The sequence below is a fragment of the Vanellus vanellus genome (genome assembly GCF_965231255.1).
Source record: "Vanellus vanellus genome assembly, contig: HAP1_SCAFFOLD_2384, whole genome shotgun sequence".
In the NCBI taxonomy this organism is placed as follows: Eukaryota; Metazoa; Chordata; class Aves; order Charadriiformes; family Charadriidae; genus Vanellus; species Vanellus vanellus.
This window is the reverse complement of record NW_028127448.1, coordinates 200-10,612: the sequence shown is the minus strand read 5'-3', so window position 1 is coordinate 10,612 and position 10,413 is coordinate 200. Positions and strand designations below refer to the sequence as shown.

Below are 10,413 nucleotides of genomic sequence, written 5' to 3'. Positions count from 1 at the left end.
TGCCCCGCCCCAGTGATGTCACACTTCCCCGGTGACCCCTCCCCCCGTGACATCACCCCCCCTATGACATCACTCCCCCTCCTATGACATCACTCCCTCCTATGACATCACTCCCCCTCCTATGACATCACTCCCCCTCCTATGACATCACTCCCCCTCCTATGACATCACTCCCTCCCCCTATGACATCACTCCCCTCCTATGACATCACACCCCCTCCTATGACATCACCCCCTCCTATGACATCACTCCCCTCCTATGACATCACTCCCTCCTATGACATCACTCCCTCCCCTATGACATCACTCCCCTCCTATGACATCACACCCCCTCCTATGACATCACCTCCTCCTATGACATCACTCCCCCTCCTATGACATCACTCCCTCCCCTATGACATCACTCCCCTCCTATGACATCACTCCCCCTCTATGACATCACCTCCTCCTATGACATCACTCCCCCTCCTATGACATCACTCCCCCTCCTATGACATCACTCCCCCTCCTATGACATCACTCCCCCTCCTATGACATCACCTCCTCCTATGACATCACTCCCCCTCCTATGACATCACTCCCTCTCCTATGACATCACTCCCTCCTATGACATCACTCCTCCTATGACATCACTCCCCCCTCCCCATGACATCACTCCCCCTCCTATGACATCACCTCCTCCTATGACATCACCCCCCCACCCCCCCCTCCCCCCATGACGTCACGACCCCGCCCCCCATGACGTCCCCACGCCCCTCCCCCCCCCAGGCTTCGCCCCCGGCCCCACGGGGCGGCACCACCGGGGGGCGCTGTTGGGATTGGTGGCCGCCGCCCTGAGCGACGCCCGGCTCCGCCCCCGCGACCTCGACGCCGTCGCCTTCACCCGAGGTGGGCGGGGCCTCATTAGCATCTCATTTGCATGTGCGCCGCCTGTGCTTCGCGTGTTCCCCAGAATTCCCCCGCAGAGGGCCCCCACTCCCCCTCTCGGCCCCTCCCCCGCCCCATCGCAGCCCCCCCCCCCACTGCAGCGTTCCTCGCGTGTCCTTAGCGTGTTCCTAGCGTGTGCTTAGCGTGTTCTTAGCATGTTCTTAGCGTGTTCTTAGCGTGTGCTTCATATGTTCCCCAGAAACCCCCACAGAGGGCCCCCACTCCCCCTCTGGGCCCCTCCCCCGCCCCACCGCAGCCCCGCCCACTGCCGCGTTCCTCGCGTGTCCTTAGCGTGTCCTTAGCGTGTTCTTAGCATGTTCTTAGCATGTTCTTAATGTGTTCTTTGTGTGTTCCCCAGAATCCCCCACAGAGGGCCCCCACTCCCCCTCTCAGCCCCTCCCCTGCCCCACCGCAGCCCCCCCGCTGCCGCGTTCCTCATGTGTTCTTAGCGTGTCCTTAGCGTGTTCTTAGCGTGTTCTTAGCATGTGCTTCACATGTTCCCCAGAAACCCCCACAGAGGGCCCCCACTCCCCCTCTGGGCCCCTCCCCCGCCCCACCACAGCCCCCCCCCCCCGCTGCAGCGTTCCTCGCGTGTCCTTAGCGTGTTCTTAGCATGTTCTTAGCATGTTCTTAGCGTGTGCTTCATATGTTCCCCAGAATCCCCCACAGAGGGCCCCCACTCCCCCTCTCACCCCTTCCCCGGCCCCATAGGAGCCCCCCCGCTGCCACGTTCCTCGCGTGTCCTTAGCGTGTTCTTAGCATGTTCTTTGTGTGTTCTTAGCATGTTCTTAGCGTGTGCTTCATATGTTCCCCAGAACCCCCCACAGAGGGCCCCCACTCCCCCTCTGGGCCCCTCCCCCGCCCCACCGCAGCCCCCCCTGCTGCCGCGTTCCTCGCGTGTCCTTAGCGTGTTCTTAGCGTGTTCTTAGCGTGTTCTTAGCGTGTTCTTAGCATGTGCTTCACATATTCCCCAGAAACCCCCACAGAGGGCCCCCACTCCCCCTCTGGGCCCCTCCCCCGCCCCATCGCAGCCCCCCCGCTGCCGCATTGCTCACGTGTCCTTAGCGTGTTCTTAGCATGTTCTTAGCGTGTGCTTCATATGTTCCCCAGAATCCCCCACAGAGGGCCCCCACTCCCCCTCTCACCCCTTCCCCGGCCCCATAGGAGCCCCCCCGCTGCCACGTTCCTCGCGTGTCCTTAGCGTGTTCTTAGCATGTTCTTTGTGTGTTCTTAGCATGTTCTTAGCGTGTGCTTCATATGTTCCCCAGAAACCCCCCCAGAGGGCCCCCACTCCCCCTCTGGGCCCCTCCCCGGCCCCATCGCAGCCCCCCCGCTGCCGCGTTCCTCGCGTGTCCTTAGCGTGCTCTTAGCGTGTTCTTAGCGTGTTCTTAGCGTGTGCTTCACATGTTCCCCATTACCCCCCACAGAGGGCCCCCACTCCCCCTCTGGGCCCCTCCCCCGCCCCATCGCAGCCCCCCCACTGCCCCGTTCCTCGCGTGTCCTTAGCGTGTTCTTAGCGTGTTCTTAGCGTGTTCTTAGCGTGTGCTTCATATGTTCCCCAGAACCCCCCACAGAGGGCCCCCACTCCCCCTCTGGGCCCCTCCCCGGCCCCATAGGAGCCCCCCCGCTGCCGCGTTCCTCGCGTGTCCTTAGCATGTTCTTAGCATGTTCCCCCCAAAACCCACCGATAGGGCCCTCCCCCGCCCCCGGCCGCCATCTTTCCCCCCCCCCCCACCTCAAAGGGAGGCGGCGACGGGGGCGGGGGGGGAAGAAAGGGCTGTCGTGTCCTTAGCGTGTGCTTGGCGTGTGGCGCAGGGCCGGGCATGGGCGCCCCGCTGGCGGTGGTAGCCGTGGTGGCCCGGACGCTGGCCCAGCTGTGGGGGGTGCCCCTGTTGGGGGTCAACCACTGCGTGGGGCACATCGAGATGGGGCGGCTGTTGGCCCGCGCCCCCGACCCCGTCGTCCTCTACGTCAGCGGCGGCAACACGCAGGTGGGTCACGTGATAACACGTGTCGGGGTGGGAGAACACGCGGCGAGGCGTGAGATCACGGGATAACACGTGACATCGGGGGGTGACCCGGTGGCGTTTGGCCGCGTTATGACATGATAATGTGGGAGAGAGTGAGATAAAGAGGTGATGTCATGTGATAACACGTGTCAGGATGCAATAACATGTGATGACACGTGAGATCACGGGATAACACGTGACATCGGGGGGTGACCCGGTGGCGTTTGGCCGCGTTATGACACCATAACATGGGAGAGAGTGGGATAAAGAGGTGATGTCACGTGATAACATGTGTAGGATGGGAGAACACGTGACAACATGTGAGATCACGGGATAACACGTGACATCGGGGGGTGACCCGGTGGCGTTTGGCCGCGTTATGACATGATAATGTGGGAGAGAGTGGGATAAAGAGGTGATGTCACGTGATAACACGTGTCAGGATGCGATAACATGTGACAACACGTGAGATCACGGGATAACACGTGACATCGGGGGGTGACCCGGTGGCGTTTGGCCACATTATGACATGATAATGTGGGAGAGAGTGAGATAAGGACGTGATGTCATGTGATAACACGTGTCGGGGTGGGAGAACACGCGACGAGGCATGAGATCACGGGATAACACGTGACATCGGGGGGGTGATCCGGTGCCATTTAGCTGTGTTATGACATGATAATGTGGGAGAGAGTGGGATAAAGAGGTGATGTCACGTGATAACACGTGTCGGGGTGGGAGAACACGTGATGACACGTGAGATCATGGGATAACACGTGACATCAACTGATAACCCGGTGGCGTTTGGCCACATTATGACATGATAACATGGGAGAGAGTGGGATAAAGAGGTGATGTCACGTGATAACACGCGTCAGGATGCGATAACACGTGATGACACGTGAGATCACGGGATAACACGTGACATCGGGGGGTGACCCGGTGGCGTTTGGCCGCGTTATGACACCATAACATGGGAGAGAGTGGGATAAGGACGTGATGTCACGTGATAACACGTGTCGGGGCGGGAGAACACGTGACAACATGTGAGATCACGGGATAACACGTGACATCGGGGGGTGACCCGGTGGCGTTTGACCACATTATAACACCATAACGTGGGGGAAGTGGGGGGAGGGGTGGGGGGGGGAGGGGGTTTTGTGACATCACATGACGTCACGTGACATCACGTGACGTCACGTGACGTCACGGGCCGGCCCCGCCCAGCTCCTGGCCTTTTCCCGCCGCCGCTACCGTGTCCTGGGGGAGACGCTGGACCTGGCGGTGGGCAACTGCCTGGACCGCTTCGCTCGCCACCTCCAGGTGCCCCTCCCCCCCCCGCCCCTCCCCCCCCCCGCCCCTCCCCCCCCCCCCCCAAAATGGCCCTTTTAACCCCTCCCCCCCTCCCCCCCCCCCCTCTGATTTTTTGGGTGCCCCCACAGCTCTCCAACGAGCCCTCCCCCGGCTACAACGTGGAGCGGTTGGCCAAGAGGTGAGAGGGGGGGGGAGGGAGGGGCTTTAGTGGCCACCGAGGGGGTTTAGTGGCCACCAAGGGGGTTTAGTGGCCATAAAGGTGCTTTAGTGGCCATAGAGGCGCTTTAGTGGCCACCGAGGCGGTTTAGTGGCCATAAAGGCGCTTTCGGGGCCACAAAGGTCCTTTAGTGGCCATAGAGGTGCTTTAGTGGCCATAAAGGTGCTTTAGTGGCCATAAAGGTCCTTTAGTGGCCACAAAGGTGCTTTAGTGGCCACCAAGGCGCTTTAGTGGCCATAGAGGCGCTTTCGGGGCCATAAAGGTCCTTTAGTGGCCACCAAGGCACTTTAGTGGCCATAAAGGTCCTTTAGTGGCCACCAAGGCACTTTAGTGGCCATAAAGGCGCTTTCGGGGCCATAAAGGTGCTTTCGGGGCCATAAAGGTCCTTTAGTGGCCACAAAGGTGCTTTAGTGGCCACCAAGGCGCTATAGTGGCCATAGAGGCGCTTTCAGGGCCATAAAGGCGCTTTAGTGGCCATAAAGGCGCTTTCGGGGCCATAAAGGTGCTTTAGTGGCCATAAAGGCGCTTTCGGGGCCACAAAGCCCCTTTAATAGTCACAAATGGCCTTTAGTAGTCCACAAATGCCCTTTCGTAGTCCACAAAGGCCCTTTAGTAGCCACACACCCCCTTTAATAGTCACAAGTCCCCTTTAGTAGCCCACAAATGCCCTTTCGTAGTCCACAAATCCCCTTTAGTAGTCCACAAAGGCCCTTTAGTAGCCACACACCCCCTTTAATAGTCACAAATGCCTTTTAGTAGCCAAAAACTCCCTTTAATAGTCACAAATCCCCTTTAGTAGTCCACAAATCCCCTTTCGTAGTCCACAAATGCCCTTTCGTAGTCCACAAATCCCCTTTAGTAGCCACAAATGCCCTTTAGTAGCCACGAAGCCCCTTTAATAGTCACAAATGCCCTTTAGTAGTCCATAAAGGCCCTTTCATAGTCCACAAATGCCCTTTTGTAGTCCACAAATTCAAATTAGTAGACACAACCCCACTTTAGTAGCCATAAACCCCCTTTAGTAGCCCACAAATCCTCTTTAGTAGTCCAAAAATCCCCTTTAGTAGCCACAAATGCCCTTTCGTAGTCCACAAATGCCCTTTAGTAGTCCACAAAGGCCCTTTAGTAGCCCACAAAGGCCCTTTAGTAGTCCACAAAGGCCCTTTCGTAGACACAAATCCCCTTTAGTAGTCCACAAAGGCCCTTTAGTAGCCACAAATGTACTTTAGTAGCCAAACACACCCTTTAATAATCACAAATGCCCTTTAGTAGCCCACAAATCCCCTTTAGTAGCCCACAAATCCCCTTTAGTAGTCCACAAAGGCCCTTTAGTAGTCCACAACTCCCCTTTAGTAGTCCACAAAGGCCCTTTAATAGTCACAAATACCCTTTAGTAGCCACAAACCCCCTTTAGTAGCCACAATATCCCTTTAGTAGCCACGAAGCCCCTTTAATAGTCACAAATCCCCTTTAGTAGTCCACAAATGCCCTTTAGTAGTCCACAAATCCCCTTTAGTAGTCCACAAAGGCCCTTTATTAGTCCACAAAGGCCCTTTAGTAGTCCACAAATCCCCTTTCGTAGTCCACAAATCCCCTTTAGTAGTCCACAAAGGCCCTTTAGTAGCCACAAACCCCCTTTAATAGTCACAAATGCCTTTTAGTAGCCAAAAACTCCCTTTAATAGTCACAAATCCCCTTTCGTAGTCCACAAATTCAAATTAGTAGCCCACAAACCCCCTTTAGTAGCCATAAACCCCCTTTAGTAGCCCCAAACTCCCTTTAGTAGCCCCCAAACGCCCTGTAGTAGCCCACAAATCCTCTTTGGTAGCCACAAACCCCCTTTAGGAGCCCCAAAACCTCCTCTAATAGCCCCAAACCCCTTTAGTAGCCCCCAAATCCCCTTCGGTAGCCACAAACCCCTTTAATAGCCCCAAACCCCCTTTAGTAGCCCCAAACCCCCTTTAGTAGCCCCAAAACCCCTTCAGTAGCCCCACACCCCCTTCAGTAGCCCCACACCCCCTTTAGTAGCCCCAAACCCCTTTAGTAGCCACCCCCCTCCCTTCACTAGCCCCCCCCCCCCGCTCACTAGCCCCCCCCTCCCCCTTCAGTGGCCGGCGGCTAGTGGATCTTCCCTACGTCGTCAAGGGCTTGGACGTCTCCTTCTCCGGGCTACTGTCCCACCTCCAGGTAGGAGCCACCGGTGGCTACTGGTGGCCACTGGGGGGGTGGGGGGGGACATGGGGCCACGCCCAATTCCCCTCCCCCCCCCCCCTTTTAGGCTATCACCCCGAAGCTTTTGGCTACCGGAGAGGCCACCAAGGAGGATCTCTGCTTCTCCCTACAGGTGCGGGGCTACTGAAGGGGGGGGGTGGGCTAGCGAAAGGGGGTCGGGGCTACTAAAGGGGTTGGGGGCGACTAAAGGGGTTTGGGGGCTACTGAAGGGGGTTGGGGGCTTCTAAAAGGGTTTGGGGGCTACTGAGGGGGGTTTGGGGCTACTGAAGGGGGTTTGGGGCTACTAAAGGGGGGTTGTGGGCTACTGAAGGGGGTTTGGAGGCCACTGAAGGGGGGTTGGGGGCTACTGAAGGGGGTTTGGGGGCTACTGAAGGGGTTTGGGGCTACTGAAGGGGGTTTGGGGCTACTGAAGGGGTTTGGGGGCTACTGAGGTGGTTTGGGGGCTGCTGAGGGGGGGTTTGGGGCCACTGAAGGGGGTTTGGGACCACTGAAGGGGGTTTGGGGCTATTAAAGGGGGGTTTGGGGCTACTGAAGGGGGTTTGGGGGCTACTAAAAGGGTTTGGGGGCTACTAAAGAGGGATTGGGGGCTATTAAAGGGATTTGGGGCTACTGAAGGGGATTGGGGGCTACTGAAGGGGGTTTGGGGCTCCTAAAGAGGGTTTGGGGCTACTGAAGGCGGTTTGGGGCTCCTAAAGGGGGTTTGGGGCTATTGAAGGGGGTTTGGGGGCTACTGAGGGGGTTTGGGGCTATTAAAGGGATTTGGGGCTACTAAAGGGGGTTTGGGGACCACTGAAGGGGGTTTGGGGCCTACTGAAGGGGTTTGGGGGCTACTGAGGGGGGTTTGAGGGCTACTAAAGGGGGTTTGGGGCTATTAAAGGGGGTTTGGGGCTACTGAAGGGGGTTTGGGGCTACTAAGGGGGTTTGGGGCTACTGAAGAGGGTTTGGGGGCCACTGAAGGGGTTTGGGCTACTGAGGTGGTTTGGGGGCTGCTGAGGGGGGTTTGGGGCCACTGAAGGGGGTTTGGGACCACTGAAGGGGGTTTGGGGGCTACTGAAGGGGGTTTTGGGCTACTAAGGGGGATTTGGGGCTATTGAAGAGGGTTTGGGGGCTACTGAGGGGGGTTTGGGGGCTACTGAAGCGGGTTTGTGGCTATTAAAGGGGGTTGGGGGGCTACTGAAGGGGTTTGGGACCACTAAAGGGGGTTTGTGGCTACTGAGGGGGGGTTGGGGCTACTGAGGGGGGTTTGGGGCTCCTAAAGGGGGTTTGGGGCTATTGAGGTGGGTTTGGGGCTACTGAGGGGGGTTTGGGGCTCCTAAAGAGGGTTTGGGGCTACTGAAAGGGGTTTGGGGACCACTGAAGGGGGTTTGGGGCTACTGAAGGGGTTTGGGGCTCCTAAAGGGGGTTTGTGGCTACTGAGGGGGGGTTGGGGCTACTGAGGGGGGTTTGGGGGCTACTGAGGGGGGGTTGGGGCTACTAAAGGGGGTTTGGGGGCTACTGAGGGGGGTCTGGGGGCTATTAAAGGGGGTTTGTGGCTACTGAAGGGGGTTTGGGGCTACTGAGGGGGTTTGGGGCTATTGAAGGGTGTTTGGGGGCTACTGAGGGGGGTTTGGGGGCTATTAAAGGGATTTGGGGCTACTAAAGGGGGTTTGGGGGCTACTGAAGGTTTGGGGGCTACTGAAGGGGTTTGGGGCTACTGAAGGGGGTTTGTGGCTACTGAAGGGGTTTGGGGGCTACTGAGGGGGGTTTGGGGGCTACTAAAGGGATTTGGGGCCACTGAAGGGGGTTTTGGGGACCACTGAAGGGGGTTTGGGGCTACTGAAGGGGGTTTGGGGCTACTGAAGGGGTTTGTGGCTACTGTAGGGGGTTTGTGGCTATTAAAGGGGGTTGGGGGCTACTGAAGGTTTGGGGGCTACTGAGGGGGTCTGGGGGCTATTAAAGGGGGTTTGTGGCTACTGGAAGGGGCTTTGTGGCTCCTGAGGGGGGCGGGGCGGGTCACCTGACCCCCCCACCCCCCCCCCCCCCCCGAGGGTGGCTACTAAGGGGCTGGTGGGTGGCTACCGGGGGGGGCAGGAGACGGCCTTCGCCATGTTGGCCGAAGTGGCGGAGCGGGCGCTGGCCCTCCTCCCCTCCCCCCACCTGCTGCTGGTGGGGGGCGTGGCCTGTGAGTGGGGGCGGGGCTACGGGGGGAGGGGGCGGGGCTAAGGGGGGGAGGGGGCGGGGCTATGGCGGGGGGGTGGGAGCCATATATGGGGGGTGGGACCCATAAATGGGGGGTGGGACCCACATATGGGGGTGGGACCCACATATAGGGGGTGGGACCCACATATAGGGGGTGGGACCCACATATAGGGGGTGGGACCCATATATGGGGGGTGGGACCCATATATAGGGGGCGGGACCCACATATAGGGGGTGGGACCCACATATAGGGGGTGGGACCCACACTTGGGGGGCGGGACCCACATATAGGGGTGGGACCCATATATGGGGGGTGGGACCCATATATAGGGGGCGGGACCCACATATAGGGGGTGGGACCCATATATGGGGGGCGGGACCCACATATAGGGGGCGGGACCCATATATAGGGGGCGGGACCCACATATAGGGGGTGGGACCCAGATATAGGGGGCGGGACCCACATATAGGGGGGAGACCCACATATGGGGGGCGGGACACACATATAGCGGGCGGGACCCACATATAGGGGGTGGGACCCACACTTGGGGGGCGGGCCCCACATCTATGGGGCCGGGGGAGGAGCCAGAGGTGTGGGGCGCCCCACAGGTAACCGGCGGCTGCAGGAGATGCTGCAGACGATGTGCAGCGCTCGGGGGGCCCAACTCTGCCCCACGGACGAGAGGTGCGACCCACACTTGGGGGGCGGGAACCCCCACTTGGGGGGCTGGGACCCATATATAGGGGGCGGGACCACATATGGGGGGGTGGGACCCACATATAGGGGGTGGGGGAGACACATATAGGGGGTGGAGAGGCACTCTGGGGGGAGGGGTGCGTATCTATGGGGCTGGGGACCCACACTTGGGGGGTGGGACCCACACTTGGGGGGCGGGACCCACATATAGGGGGCGGGACCCACACATAGGGGTCCCGGAGGCCCCTCTCCGGGGCCCCTCCCCCCCCATAGGGGGTGGGACCTCTATGTGTGGGTCCGGCCCCACACCTCCGGGGGGGGCCCCTTTGCGTCTATGGGGCTGTGCCCCACATCTATGGGGCGCTGTGTCCCGCAGGTACTGTGTGGACAATGGGGCCATGATCGCACAGGCGGGGTGGGAGATGCTGAGGGCGGGGCAAGTCACCCCCCTCGGCCAATCAGGGATCAGCCAGCGGTGAGGGGGGCGGGGACCCACACTTGGGGGGCGGGACCCACATATGGGGGGCGGGACCCATATATGGGGGGTGGGACCATATATGGGGGGTGGGACCCACACTTGGGGGGTGGGAGTCATATATAGGGGGGTGGGACCCACATATAGGGGGCGGGACCCACATATAGGGGGTAGGACCCACATATGGGGGGTGGGACCCACACTTGGGGGTGGGACCCACCTATAGGGGGTGGGACCCACATATAGGGGCGGGACCCATATATAGGGGGCGGGACCCATATATAGGGGGCGGGACCCACATATAGGGGGTGGGACCCATATATAGGGGGTGGGACCCACATATGGGGGGCGGGACCCACATATAG

The 10,413-nt window shown here is 59.4% G+C and overlaps 1 protein-coding gene across 1 annotated transcript; it reads left to right on the top strand.

Moving 5' to 3' along the window:
- Window positions 1-718: 718 nt before the first annotated feature.
- On the top strand, window positions 719-10,052 carry OSGEP (O-sialoglycoprotein endopeptidase; the record flags this gene model as incomplete). Its single annotated transcript, XM_082501062.1, has 9 exons — window positions 719-887; window positions 2,742-2,917; window positions 4,163-4,258; window positions 4,378-4,427; window positions 6,575-6,653; window positions 6,745-6,810; window positions 8,769-8,859; window positions 9,486-9,561; window positions 9,950-10,052. Coding segments are annotated over 9 exons (906 nt in total), but the record flags the coding sequence as incomplete, so codon positions are not given.
- Between the last annotated feature and the right edge of the window lie 361 nt (window positions 10,053-10,413).